This window comes from Numenius arquata, chromosome 2 (assembly GCF_964106895.1).
Source record: "Numenius arquata chromosome 2, bNumArq3.hap1.1, whole genome shotgun sequence".
In the NCBI taxonomy this organism is placed as follows: domain Eukaryota; kingdom Metazoa; phylum Chordata; class Aves; order Charadriiformes; family Scolopacidae; genus Numenius; species Numenius arquata.
Window position 1 is genome coordinate 19327067 of NC_133577.1, and position 15702 is coordinate 19342768.

General features: G+C 39.0%; 1 protein-coding gene across 1 annotated transcript in view; it reads left to right on the forward strand.

Annotated features, from left to right (window-relative positions):
* Positions 1-15702, forward strand: part of LOC141462447 (uncharacterized) — a 34674-nt gene that overhangs the window by 13719 nt on the left and 5253 nt on the right. Inside the window, 7 exon segments of the mRNA XM_074144266.1 lie at positions 3176-3341; positions 5538-5753; positions 7503-7649; positions 13258-13413; positions 14275-14386; positions 14829-14935; positions 15197-15352. Of these exon segments, the coding sequence (XP_074000367.1) occupies positions 3176-3341; positions 5538-5753; positions 7503-7649; positions 13258-13413; positions 14275-14386; positions 14829-14935; positions 15197-15352 (1060 nt within the window).

Consider the following 15702-nt stretch of genomic DNA (forward strand, 5'->3'; position numbering starts at 1 on the left):
TAATTACAGGCTATGCAAATGCTCTAATGAAAATTTAGCATGCTTACAATGAAATCAAATATATATTTTTTAATGTGGTGAAATCTGATGGAAATTACTAGGTACAATATACTGTAAACACAGGAGAGACTCTCTTCCTTTTTATATTTCAAGCCTAGTTCTTAACTGGTGCTAAATAAGCATAATTTATTGTTTTGGATTTTTAATATATAATGCAAACTAAGAAATTATTTTTCACATCTGCTTGTTCATTCCTTCTGATTTCAAAGACCATGGCATTTGTGCCAAGGGGTATTTCTGAATTACATTTATCATTTTGTATCATTTCCTCCTGTAGCTGTCTTTTAGCAAAAAACTTTCAATGTCCTAAAAATAAATTATTTCATTAAAGATCTTTCTTGTTTGTGACCTTGCAAACATATTGGAAGATGATCTCCAGCTGACTGTGGTAGGTGTTCCAGATGTGAGTATTTGTGGGATTTGGCAGTTCATAAAACTACTAATGAAATTAGGTGTTGCTTTTACTTTTACTGTAAGTTTTGGCTGTGGAGGGATGCATTGGTGCAAAATTACTGCAGTGTACTCTGCCAGAACTGCATTCTCTGCCTGCTGACAATGCGCCTCACAGATGACATGGCTTTGTTTTTTCCATAATATTGCAGGTTTTTAAAAGAGCTTTCGGTGTGTTTATTAATGTCATTAGCCGTAGTAGACCCTAGAATTTTTACACAGACATTTATCCAAAAATACCTGCCTAGTACAATATGTGCATCTTATCACTCACTTTTTGTAACTTATGAGCTAAAACCAATTGTGAAAGGCAGCTTCTGCTCCCTGACTGCATTGACCCTGTGCTGATTTATGCAATCTCAGAATCTGCTTTGTATTTTTAAACCAGTAAGCCTATTAGGAACACAAGATGGCCTCTACACTGAGAGCATTTCACTTGTGCCATGTTGACAACTTACGCTCATGGGAAGCAATGAAAATCCTTTTGAGAGCAGCACAACATGCCTGGACCTGCCCAGTCCACCCATTCTTTCGTTTCCAAGCACTTTGTTTTTAGACCTTTGCAGGCACAAATAATATAGGCAAGAGGGTGAAAACAGTCAAGATGTAGTGTATTGTGTGTATCTGGTGCCTAACAGAGCCTGGAGAGCGCTCAAGGCAGCAGCCTCTGGCTCCACCTTTGCAGCACTGAGATAGTTACTCTTGACATAAGTCAGAAGATTCAGTGATGGTCATTTCCTTGTTCCTTCAACAAGGAAAACTTGTTTGCCATTTTTAATACATAATTTCCTTGTAGTATTGAATCTGCACTCTTTCTGGGCCAACAGCAGTAGCCAGCAGGTTTGTTTTTTTCTCCATCTGTATTTTGCTATTTTTCTTGGAAAAAAGACCTTTGCTTCATATATGGTTTTGCGTCACAACCAGCCTGCTGCAATGTGCCTCATGAAGAGATACACCTGGAACTCATGCAAGAAAAAAGCACTTAACCTTTTTTTCTATATTTTATATCTGTGATGTGCACCTAGCTCCTATTTGCAACTTATAGCTAGTGTATGAGCTGATTATCTGAGGCTCCAAAGAACTATTGTGTGTGCTCCTGGCATCCTTGGTTATTACATTTCCTCAGGCCAGGGTCTGTTTTCTAGCCCTGAGGCAAAGAGGCGCAGCATAACACCTCCATATGACTAACCTGGTTTACCCTGCTGGCCAGGGTGGCTACATCCGAGTTGTCTGCTGGGCATGTTTCCTGACCTGTGCGAACCTCCAAACCTTGCCCAGCATCTCCTAGCACAGCGCTGGATGGCTGATGCCTAGACCAGAGGTCATGCTAGCAATACGGCACTCTGGGCAATTGCACCTTGAGTTCACGCTCCAGCTCTGATATTAGTTTATTTGTGCAGTTGGAACTCCTGTGCAATTCTGAAGAAGCTGATATCAGCTGAGCTACTGGAAGGAATAGCTAGCTGGATTTTCTTTTACAGGGTGCAAGAAACTTAAGACAGTACTGTTCAGTCTTCAGTGGAAGTTGTTATGTATAGAACTTGCATTTTGTTTTTGTTCTAGTATATTGTATTTCAGGGCAACTGGTCTGGATATGAAGCAGTGGTAGGCTGGACATAATCAAGCAGGGACTATATTTGCTAATTTAACTGTATTACTGTGAGGAGAATTACTACTTCTATTGACTATTGATGAGACTTTTTTTTAGCATGCCTTTAACCAGAATATTAGATAGGCTTATTTAGGATAGAAACAACAAAAAATAAAAATTAGGTAATGAATTATAAAGAGCAGCATGATAGGGGGAGTTTTTTTATCTCTTAATATCTTTGATAACTTTCATATTTTGCTGCTGAAGTTCTAAACTCCATTACTAAGAGGAAAACATGAGGTCATGGCTGCCTCCCGTAGCTTTTGTTGCTTTTCGAGCAAGAGTGGTGACCAGATGGTGGCTGTAGGTCATGATGCGAGCTGAAGCAGAAAGCTAACAAATAATTTAAATCATACTAAACTGAAATAAGCAGCTGGATTACAGTCATACAAATACACTCCATTTGAGGATATGTAAAGATTTATACTCTTCCCCTCTGGCTGTATTTTTAAGTGCACTTCCACACCACTAACGCCTTGAGAGATTGAGTTCAAAGGCAAAATCTCTTATGGGTGCTGATCTCCCACATTTAACTCTTGGAGTATATTTACCTGTGGAAGGTACTTGATCCCCTCTCATTCAGGTCCATAGCTGTTCTCATTTGTAGGAATGACTGGGCTGCCTTGCACAATGAAGTGCTTCATGGGTGCAATGCAAGGGAACAAGCTGTGCCTTCTGCAGGTCTGCCCTAATTTAGCTATCTCTGTGAACAGAAAATGTGTTTAAAAGCCTCGAAGTTCATGGTCATTGTGTTGTCAGAAAATTTCAATGAGAATTGTTCTATCTACCCAATAGAATAAAGTTTGCAGCTGAACACATGCTTGAGTGTTCCCAGTGATGAAGCAGCTCAACTTTGACAAGTGCTGGTAACTTGTTGCCACTCCCAGGAATGTCAGCCTATGTGGGACATGCCCAAGCCCTCCAAAAATCATGCCCAAAGAAGGCACATCTAAAAACAATCCTTTGTAATAGTCTTTATGCCAAATTCATAAACTTTGTTTGCCTTCTGAACAGACAACAAATGGACCAGCTGAAGACTGTCAGAAGCCAGGAGCTAACTCACCCTTTGGAATACAATAGAGACCAAATTCACCCACTGCAAAAAGAAAAAATTGCCCATAGCAAGTTCAAAGGAACAGCTAGAGTCACTGGAGAAAATGTAAAAGCAGAAGAAATCCAAGTAAGCTGTCTTCTGTAGACTAAATATGCAGTTCTCAGCCTCCTTTCATGAAGGCATCTTATGGTAGTACATAAATCCTTCCATCTGGCACAGGTGGCCGATTATTCATTCTACTTCTTGAGGATAGTTGTGTGTACAGTGAAGATTTTTCATGTTAATAGGACATTGCTTTGGTTTGTGTTTTAAATGTACATCTCATTTTCTTTATATAAGACAAAAATAAGGTTATGCTTTCTCTTTTGTAAGGAAGGGTGGGAGGTTCCCATGTTCCTTGTACTTCCTTGTAGAGGTTTTACCAGATCTGAGCTGGCTCTTGAAAAATTTTCAACTACTGCCATAGTGGGCCTTACACCTTTTCGATATAAAGAGCCATTGTGCCAATGGCACAGAGTTATTGGCCATCATTCTCTATTCTCATCCCTGAGCTGGGAGTTTGTTGATTTTTTTCTTTAAACTACCCTGACCTTTGGCTTTGAGGTATTTTGATAATATCTAGCTGTGTATCTAACAACCTAACCTGCCTAATAACATCCCTGAGTCATTGTGCTTTGTTCTAAGCTCCTTTAGGGAATTCTGTCTGTTTGAATCCTCTATTTCTGCCTCCTTAGTAATATAGCAACCTCTGAATATCGGCTATTATCCCTATTAAAAATAGCTAGACATAATGTGACTTTAAGTAATTTTCTAGAAGATAAAGAGAAGAAAAAAATGGTGAGCCATGTGAGACACTGATAAAGGAGATGGGGGCAGCTAAAAGCTGTATTTTATAGGATAAAAGACTAGGCAATACTAATGTTCAGAAATGTCTAGAACAATATTCTGCTGCAAAAGGATGTCTAAACCAAACTGATATATTTGACAGCAAACTGACAATTTCAGTTATTTTCTTGACCAGAAAAGTTTCAGAACAAATGAGACTGGCAAGACAGTACTTTGTTCAAACTTTCTACACTTTCTATATTTTTCATTAACACATTTTTGAAATACATATTTTTGTACCATACACATAATGTTTTCTCTGATCATGATCCATATTTCTCTAAAGGTAACATTTACAACAGGAAATTATTATCTGTTTCAGTGAGGTAATTTTAATATTTTGAATAAAAATATTTTGAATACCTTCTCTGCACAATATTTTGAAACATCAGCTTTATTTCCACCTGAGATTTAAAAAAAAAAATTGTTAGAATTTCTGCCAGGGCATAATTGTGTTTCCTGACCAGGTCTAGCCCTAGAGATGAAATTTGATAGAATTGTTTGAAACTTTTGTTCCCACCTGATAACATAGTGAGCGCAGAAAAGTTTTCCACAAATCAATTACAAAACACTTTCTGAGACACTTATCTGTGTGATTCCCACATTCAGAAGTTTGCTGCTTCTTGAAAATGGCCAATGGATGTTCCAAATTCTGACCAGGGAGCTCGCAGCAAAGAAAGGATGAGGAGGAGGACACAAGTGGGCAGATACACAAATGAAGGGAAAGTAGGAAAGGGTTGCAAGTGACGATTGATTACAGAGCAAATTGCATATTTCTAGCTTAACTCCACCAACATCATGTTTGCAGTATCCACCATGAGTGCTTTGAAAGAAGAGGACTCAGAGTTAGCATCAGCACGGGTGAGGGAAGGACAAGGGAGTAGGGAAAAATAATGGAGATGCATGTATATGGAAAACTCCTCTCCAAAATGCACCAAATTTCACTACTTTAATTTTCCTGAACCCAGTTGAAAATTAGGTCTTTGCGATCCCCTGCTATTTGTAAGGACCATTTAACTAATCACGTACACTTGTCACTACTTGAAGATCTGATGAACTGACATTAAAATATACCTTGTATCCTTGCCTTTTTTTTCAACATCCACATTTAATGGTGGGTTTAATGTTTGCATGATTAGTTTGCATTTCCTAATTCTCCTTCACACAGCAAGTACTTTGCTCACTTTGTAACAATTGGCTTGTTTTAAACACAGGAGTTTGCAGGGTAGTGGGTTTTTTTGTTTGTTGGTTTGGTGGGTTTTTTAAGAAATCATTTCAAATGTGTTCTTTTTATATTGCAGACCTTTAGATTGAAGAACTTTATACTGTAGACCTTTAAGCAGAAGAAAAAACTCCATGCTTCCTTCTGAGTGTATAAGGTGGGCATGCCTAGTCCAGAGCAGGCAATGACATGGTACACTTTTTTTCTACTGGTAGATATTAAAACAGCAGATTGCGGGACTGCAGGAGGAGTTCAAGAGAAATGAGTCCTGCTGGCATGCTGCCTATGGCAAGCTGAGAGACCAGGTTGAGATGTTGACCAGGCAGAACATGGAGCTTCGAGATGAACTCAGAGTTTCAGAACATCAGAGGTGGAAAGCAGAAAAAAACCCAGAAGCTGTGAATTTCACGGACAGAAAATCAGAGACCCCGGTACTGGATGATATTATCTGTTTAATAGTGTCTGAAAAGTTCAGGCTTAGTTTTTCTTTGGAGCTATATTGTGTGAATACTTTTCCTCCATTCCTGCCATGCTTAGCCTGAAGGGGGGGACACGGAATCAGCTCTGTAGTAAGCCATGTTAAAATACACTCTTTGTGTGGTCCTCTTCTACTTAGGCTTTGCTATAGTTGAGGTGGGTACCTCTACACGGTGATTCAGCCAACCAATCTTAAACACTTATATCAGGGCAGATGTCTCCCTCTACTAACTAGGGAATGAGTCTAGATAACTAATTTACATTCAGTGCCTAAATTAGAAGACTGCAGTCTCCTGAAATTAATTCTAGTATTTATGTATATAATGCCATTTACCTTTTAATAAAACAGTTCTTCAGCCAGATGCAGACTGGTTTCTGGCAAGAGATATAGTGAGACCTTTTACTAAATCTTATTTCAGTTCTTATTTTGTGCTATAAACTTTCTGGGAGGAAAACACTCACTGGCCTGCCTTACAAAGGCACAAGTTGGACTCCTGATGGGAGTTACACTGGAGTGGAGCAGGAAAGACAATCAGGGTGGAAAGTACAGCTGGCTCGTGTGAATGTCTCTGTTGATCTCCTGAAATCAAAGAGGTTTAATCATAGATTAACAGATTCTATTACTCTTTCTCATTCAGCGTCCCATTTGTTTAAATACTTGTAGGGTTAGTTGCTACTTTACTATATAACTGAGTAACTGCATTTATTGGGGTAAAAGAAAGGGAGAAGAATGCTGTTGCCCACTTTTTACACAGGGGACGGCAAGTCTTGGTGAAATTAAATGGTTCAGACTAGAATTTTAAAGACAGAAGTCTGGTTTGAGTGGGTCATTTTGTCTTCCTGTATATTCGAAGGAGAAAAATATGTGCCTTTAAAGAGGGATCAATTTTATCCCATGTGCATCAAGGTGACTAGAACAAATAATTATCTTCTAGCTGGTGAAGTCTGGTGAGATGAACCCTACTCTTCCACAGAGTGTCTGAACCTAGCAGAAAATAAAATTGAGCCATTTACTCCTAGGTATTTCCCTAATTTGCAAATCTAATATCTAGTAATGTATCTTTAAAAGATCTTAGAACCACCAATTAACCTGTCCTTTGCTTTATGGAGTGAAAAAGTTTTGGTCTCTCTTTTTATTTGATTTTAATGTACTTGTTAATGAGATTCTTCACCTAACACTATTAAGTTCCACTGAAAATGTCATTTCAAGTTACATTTCACTTTATTTTTAATTTCCTCAAACCTACCTGTTCATATGACTCATCCTTTTATAAATTGTGAAGGTCAGAAAAACCAAGATTAGTGTCACATGTACAGAATGAAAAAATATTAGAATTCCAATAAAAGCAAGGATAAGACAAAGCTAATTTACTCCTGTTGTAGGCCAGCTTTCTGTATTATTTCTACTGCTTTGGGGCATTTGGTGATGTAGAACTGTCTTTCAAGCCACTGAAGATTTTTCTTGTGTGAGAGTAATATTAGGATGCTGTATAGAAGATGATAGGATCCCATATACAAAGATTGTTGTGTCTGATACTGGGGATTTTCAGTCCCTATCACAACAAAATCTAGAATTTCATTCATTGTGTTTAAATATCATAATTTTTATTACAACAGAAAACCAGACAGCTTTGAGGTTTGTTTGATTCTACTAGCTGTGACTTGAACTTAAAATTACATATTTATAACAAATTCTCCATTAGGTTGCAGAAGCTATTCTGCGAGAGACAGCATCTTCATCCAAACAAGAAGAAAGATCACGGAGAGATAATCACAAGAGCCACAGCATCTCTCATGTGGGGCCAAAGACATCTCTGCAGAAACACTTCTTTAGAGATGTGAATAGCAAAGTATGCATTCCTAATGCTGGTAGTCACTTTTCTACAGTTCCAAATATTTATTTAAGAGAATGTTCTTTGGAATCAAAATTTGTGCAAATGAAAGTCTCTGTATAAGCATGGTCATGTTTTCTTGCAGTGGGATTGTGCTGTAACCTAACTGAATTGCCTGTTTGCAGATATGCTCTGAATTCACTGTACCTGCTACTTCACAGTTTGATTTTACAGGGAACTGCCATACCGTGCTTCAGCAAACCATAAATCCAGTATTTTGCCATTTGAGGCCATACTCACCAATAAACACTAGTGGCCTTCTGCCTGATAAAGTCTGAGGGAAAATCACTTAGCTTTTTACAAGCTGTAACAAGTTAACTCAGTATGTCAAGATGAGATGTTTGTTTTTGACTGCTATCTCTATGACTGCTCCTCCACGGCCAGCTTACCACATTTCTTACACATCTCTCTGTTTAGAATATATAGATATCTAAATATCTTCTTGTGCTTTGCTTTATCTTGGCTTTGTATTTCTTGCTTCTTATTATGAGCATCTTGATTGTTACAAATCCACTTTCTTCCTTTTGCTCACATTTAGCTGAAATTTTGCACAAAGACTCGCTAAGAGCCAATGAGTTAATTTTCCTCCTGTGGCACACAGCCATGTGAAAAAAAAAAAAAAGAAAGTGGCTTCAGCAACAGTTCTGAGAAGGGGGAAGTTGAGGACAGCAGACTTTTGGGCTCGCCGTTATCTGAGCTTTCGCCATCCAGCCAGCATTGGATCCAATCCAACTGGAATCCAGTACAAGCATGAGCTGGACTGGTGGGCATAGTGCCCAGACGTCCTGAGTGAACTCTGAAATGTTTGACACAGATGCATGTTCTTTATCTGATCTGATGGCAGAAGAAGGTTTTGCAGTGAATAGAGTGGCTTCCAATTCTTTGAGTCTAGAGTTGAAGGCTCAGGTAAACAGAACATTAAACAGAAGCCCAAAATCTGTGTCGTAGCAATAGATCTGAACATGGTGACTCATTTGTATTTCCTTTGTATTTGAGCTCTTTTGCCAGCAGGTGGATGCTTTCCCTCAAGATTCTGTGAATTTGGACAATTCTAAATTTTGGGTATAGGTAAAAGAAACTCTCATGCTGTTTCTGTCCACAGTTCAGAAACTGAGCATGGGAACACATCAAAGTGAATGGGATAGCCCTGAGTAACAGAAGTAGAGATGCATGCCACAGGGACATGCGTATACCGGTATAAGATATTTAAGCTAAAGCTAGCTAGGACTGGTGAGTTTCACCAGCTGCAATCAAGAAGGCAAAACAACACCTGACATCTGACAAAGCTAATAGAATTTGAGGATGTGTACAAAAACAATTGGGGAGCAAGTCTGAATAATGATCAGTACAGGTTAAAGACAAAGATTTTTGGAATACATGATTTTACAAAAAAACCCACCCATATCTGAGACATCTCTGAAAAAGACATATTCTGGTTGCTTATAATACTTTTATTAATGGTGGTTTCTGTTTGTACTGTAGCATGACCTAGTTGGTGAGGTAGCAGCCACTTCAAGCTATGCCTTAGTGGGACAAGATAAATGTCCATTTTAATTGCATATCATTAGCGATTCCTTCAGAATATAGCTTGAAAAATGTACAGGTCAGCCAAAATGATTAATATTTATTAATTATTAATATTTATTGATATGAATTCTCTCCAAGCAAGCTGATTTCTGAATGCATCACCCTATACATTTGGCAGGAATGAGTTGCTAGTTTCTTTCCAGACTTGCAACTATGGATAGATGTTAGTGATTTCTATGGGAAAATATAGAATCATTTGCAGGAGGTGGGGCGAGGGGGAGTTCTACTGAAAGGTATACTGATAACATTTCTTAATGTTTTTGTTGGAAAAGTTTCAACCAAGGTCAAATGTGCTTATTTCATCTTATTAGATGAACTTTATTGTCTAATCTTGCAAGGGATTTTGATGACCTTTGAGCATGTTATTTCCAGTCTATGAATGTTCTTCCTGACCATTTACTAACTCTGAATCAAGGAAGTATGAGTTCTAGGAATATGTAGATAGACTTTTGTAGCATTTCAATTATCACTGCTTTATCCACGAGTATTTGTTGCTTTTTCTCAGCTTTTTGATCAGTTAGTGGGAATGCAAATTCTACATGACAGGAACTGTGATATTTGAAGGTTATAAGAGATATTTATTTATGGCAATTGACAAATGAGAGGTTTTCAGGACAATTTGATTTGTATCAGAATGATGAAGAACTGTAGATATTAATATCTGGGAGGAAAAAGCTCATTAGAAAATTTAAAGGATTATTGTTGAGCATGAGGATCAAGGTGAACATAATATTTAAAAAGTTTCTCTGGTCTAGGTGGGCTCTGAGCAACAACACGTCCTCCTGCTCTCCACTGCCTGCCTGATAACATATATCTGTAGGACTGGAGGAACCACAAGAGGTCCCTCCTTTTGCCAAAAGGAGAATCCGTGTCACTGATGGTTATTAATCTGTGCTTCGCTAGCTCCCATGAGAAAGATCCGAAATGAGTTGGCACTATCTCATACCTACCTGTTCTTTTAGTTATGAAGTTTTACTTGGCAGCTCTTTTGTTGTCACCAGCTAATCAGCTGATTAATTTTTATTCTGTTTTCAGTGGAGATGGGAAAAAATTGATCTACCTTATGCATGTTGGGAGGCGGTTTCTTCCTCTGACCCTGCAACCCCTTTGTATCAAGGGTCTGCATTTACTGCCAATCTATGTGTTTCCAATGAAGAAAGTAAAAAGATAATTTGATTGCTTTGTTTATGAAAGTGATGGAATTGAGATATTCTTTATCAAGAACCTCATCATGTGTGATTAACCCAAGTACTGAGTGCTTGGGTCTCTTAAAAACTGCAGAGCTAAATTGTAGTGGTTTCCTGGGTTACAGTTATTGCTATGATTTATGAAATGTCTCTTAGAATGACATCCATCTGTATGAAAACAGAGATCACGCATAATTCACTAAGCCTATCTTGATTCTTCTGACATTATTGCTTTAAAAATCGGTATGTTAGTGTATAATTTAAAAATGTGTAATCTATGTGAGGCATAAAAAATGAAATCAGCAGCTTTTACAATGCTATATGTAGCAAGTTGGAGTACCTTTACTAACACTGTTCTTCATGGAGGCTCCCTCAACTGAGTTGGTTGTTCTTTAGATACATAGGGAAAAAAAGTCACCATGCTCATGGAAACATCTCTTCTTTCTCTCTGCCTTTATCTTGCTTCTTCACTTTTGCAGTCCAATACATCCTACTTCATGAGTTCCTTAGTTCTTAAAGAGAATGAGCATGTGCCTCTTATCATAATTTTAAAGCCCATACAGGTCTCTGTCCCTTGGCTAAGGCATCACCCATTGCATTGCATCAGTAAATGTTGACTTCTGAACATCCTTTTCAAAGGTGGCATTTAGATAGCTCATGAGGCTTTTGAAACCTCATGAGCTTTACTAAAATAGGCGTTCTAGGTAGCTCTGTGTTAAAACTCTAGCCATAAGGAATTTTCTATTTACAAGTCTTATGTAGATAGTTCTTTAAAAGCTTTAATTGTAACATTATTTCTATAATTCATCACAAAAAAAAATGCTGTTACATGTTAGTGTCTGGCTGAACCTGATAAATAATTGAGCTTCTGTGGCCCTGTTTGCACTTTCTGATGATGGTGAGCTGGCTCACAACTAACCACACAGAAAAAACCAGTTCATTTTCACTTGATTCTACTTGTTGAGCCAGGTCAATCTCCCTCTGTGGTTGCTGATGCACTGCAAAGGAGGGACTGGAAACATGTGGCTAGTGACAAAAGAGGAGGAGTGGGACTCCAGCAAACTGAGCTGAGATTGGCTTGAGCTGCTGGGAAACTGCACCAATGGATTTTCAAGTTCTCTTAAACCTCTTGGTAGTTTCAGTCTTAAGATCTTTAGCAATAAAATGATGGCTTAGGAGCTCTTTTCTTCTATCAGTCTGCAATTTCTGAGATAATATCTCCTAATAAAAAATAGTTTTAAAGGTCTTTAGTACTATACCACTTGTCTCGAGCTGAAGCGTCAGGCATATTTTCACAGTTTGCCTACTCACTTGTATTTGAAACCATTATCATATTTGGAGAACTCAGGCTTATTCATGGAATCTGTCTGCAGAAAACACCTCCAAATTTAAATTAGAAATCATATTCTTTTAACAACGAATTCTATTAAATTCTGTACCTTTTGGCATCCTTGTGTGAAAGCCTTTTAAAATTCTACAACTTTCTGGTGTTGCAATAGGATATCTTTCTTGGTGCCTTCCTTTGAAGCACATCCATTAAATTGTAATTTATTAATGTAATAACAGATTACTATCCACAACAACAATAGATCCCTTAAATTTCATTGATCAAATGGAGAAAATTTTACAGCTATGAAAAAATTGCCATAGTGACTGTTCTTGGAGAAGGAATTGTGCAGTCTTCCCATGTTTGTGATTTGCTAGTCCCGTGTCCCTTGAGTAATAGCTCATGGACTTGGGCAAATGAAACTGATGGCAAATATATTCTTTCCGTGGACTGCTTACACTCACCTTCCCAAGCAGCCACTCTCCAGTGTGCGAGACATTTCAAAATCAGAGTACCTGGTACCATTTCCATGGGTTTTTTGAATGTTTCCTTGTTTATGACCATCATGCACTCACTCCTAGTCATTTTGCAGATCAATGCATTAGAGATTCTTCTGTTCTCAGTTCTGACAGACACAGACATCATCCCTTGGTATTTCTGGGATGACTTGAGCAATGTGGACAGTGATACTTTGCCTTTGTCTCATACTGCCAGGCATTTCTACATTAGGTTCAGTACCTTCAAAGTTTTGACTAGGCAAGAGTGCAACCTCAGTTCTCCTGTCATACCAATGCAATGTTTTCTTTGTAGCTGCCAACCCCTGGCAGTCATTGTGTAAATGCCATATATCTCATGGTCATGCAGGAATATTGTATGTTTCCTCTGTGCTCTGATCTGAGATCTCCCAAGAAAAATTGGGGAAGTGCTTTTGAGCAACTGTGATCTTTCCAATCTAAATATTTGCTAAAGTTTTTTTGAAATTGTTCACATCTCATTTCCCTTCTGTGGCTCGCATCTGTCTTAGGGTCCTACAAGGCTTGTGTCAGCCTTGGTTGATGGAGAGGTATGAGGGCAAAATGTGAAAAGGATGGACATCTGGCAAGTAAAAATGAACTGTCATTTTACTGGGATCAGCTCAGTTGTGGCACCCCAGAGAGGAATATCTTTCCTGTTGTTGGCAGAGTGGTTGGACTGAGGGGCGAGAACCTGACAGCAGCTGTTGGCCTTGCACTATGCACCTACAATTGCCCTTGGCTTGCATCATTGTCCAAGTAAAGAGAAATATGGGAAGCAAAATAAGACCCCACATAGAGAATTCTGTATAAAATGTGTGTGTGTGTCTACATACAAAAATAAGTATTTTCCTAAAAGTTTTAAACACTTAATGATGCACCTGTTGTAGGATTTTTAATGCTATTCGAAGATGTTTATAGTATCTTAACTCAAATGTATTCAAACCTTTTAGGTAATAAAAAGCTCTGTGCAAAGTACTGATCCTTTGAGATCGGTGACAAAGGAACATCACGAAAAGAAACCATCCAACTGCTCCTTTGGAAGCACAACACTAACTGGCAGGAGAACACCTCACGAGGGAAGACTGACACCTTTTGAACCAGAAAAAGTAAGCCAATAGCAAGGTTTATTTAGACTCTTTATTTAGTTTTAGACACTAAATTTAGACACTTTATTTAGACTTTATTTAGTTTATTTTCTTTTTACAGTATTGTTCAGATCATGATCCCCACATAGCTGCTACTCAGTCTTCTTTCCCTGGTAGTGTAGAATTTTTGCCAGAAATTATCACAGAGACTGTTCATACATTGAACTATTCAGGCACCTGCAGGAGAGAGCTTTGGTCAATGCTTTGAAACCTGTCCCCTCTGTCCTCAGAAAAAGTTCAGGGTGATCACATGCACCAAGCATGGGGGCATCGCACAAGCCAGTGGCTCCCTGGGGGTCCTGGACTGCCCAGGAGATCTGGCAGGGAAGGGCCCATCCCACCGGCCCCAGCCAGGGAGAAGGGCATGCTGGGGATGGGAGTCAGGGTCAGGCCAGTATCCTAATCGTCAAAGCCTGTAGAGATGAGGTAGGTCTGGGGTTACACCAGGAAGTCAGCCGATGGGTCAGGGCTGGGGTTTGGATCAATGAGGTGCATGGTCAGACATGGGTTTGACTGCAGTGCAGCCCAACGAGGACCAAGTGCAAGAGCCACAGCTGAAATGCAGCTTCCAAGAAAAGGGGAGGGGAGGGGGGAGAGAGGAGGAGGGCCCTATCTCTGGCTTCTCCCAGCTCTTTCACCCACATCTCGTTCTTCACAACAGTCTGAACCAAGATTAGGCACCTGCACCATATCAGTGAGCTGGTCGTGCGCACAGGCAGCTAAACTCCTAGGAAGGGGAAGTGCACTCCGGCCACATCACTGATAGCTCCCCTGTTACAATGAAGCATGACTGTATGTCAGGGTGTCTCCATTTTGCTTCAGGTTGTACATCAACCCTCTCCTACTGGGAGAAGAAGTGATGATAGAAAATCACCTGTAGTTGTCTCACATCTGAGTGGTTTTAAGGAGCCTAACTCATCTTCCTATGTAAAAGGTAAGATTTGTGGGAACTTTCTGCCTGCTTGGAGTGGTGTGCAAATGACTTGGAGACACTGGTTCTCAGTTCTTGGGTCACAGGCAATATGTTGTCACTAAAACTCTCCTATGATTCTTAGAAAAATTATGAAATTTGTATTTTACAAGAGAAGGAAAATAGATTGTGCTGTTACCTGCAATTTATTCATTGAGTTCATTGTCCTGGAAGCCCCAGAAGGTGGAGAACAGGTGTGGTCTGCACTTCTTTGGCCCAGGACAAAGCACCTTCAGGAGGATGGGCAAGGTGTTAGCAAACATTATCAGTATAAGAAGCAATATGGTACAAGAATCTGAGAGCTAGCATCTTTAAGAAACCGTCTGAGGTGATAGGTATGTAAGCATGTGACTCAGGAATTTTCATATGCTTTCAATGACTCCTTTTACTTTGCGTTTTCTCATAGGCAAGTCTTTGCCCATCTCAGATAGCTCAGAAGACATGCCCCTCTTGCATAACCACAGCAACAACACGTGGAGCTTTGTATTCTGCAGTAACAATGAAGAAACAGAGGTATTTTACCATGTAACTCTATAAAATAATTCAATGAGTCTGTGATCTTAGTTTTCATATATGGCGTGCTAACTCCCACTTAGCTGGGAACAATACTCTATTGGCTTTATTTTCTTGCGTCTACTCATTATAAGTACACTCTTTAAAACAATATTGCAGTGGCTTATAAATAATATGGTAGATTTCTTTATCAAGATATTCCTGCACAACTGTTGGACATTAATAGACATGTTGCTAGTTAACATTTTAATTTTGGCTCAGGAAGAAGAGGTTCTTAATCTTAAAAAGACAGAAAAATTGCTAAAATCTCAGAATAAAGTGGCTTTTGTGACCACACGCAGTAGAAGTGGCCTAACTCCATATGACAACAAAGTACCTACAGACAGTTCTCCTGCTTTTCTGGATGCTGAAGCAAAGGTTTGAGCAACTTCTGGTTCTGGCTCTTACACGATTATTAACTGTTTTCCTTCCATTTGTGAACTGAAATAAAACATATGAAGAAAAAGAAAATGTTCCATTCCCATTTCCTATGCTATGCAATGGACACAGAGCTTTAGGGATGGATCTGGCAACTTCAAGTGCTGTATTTCATTCTCTAAGCAATCCTGCTTCTGCAGGGGAGTTGGACTAGATGATCTATATGGTCCCTTCCAACTCTAAAAAAAAATTCAGTGAAATTCAGTGAAATTTACAGCTTTTTACTGGAGCATATCATTGCCCTGTGGGAATCAGTATTCCTTGTTCCTTTAGATCCCACAATTCAAAAT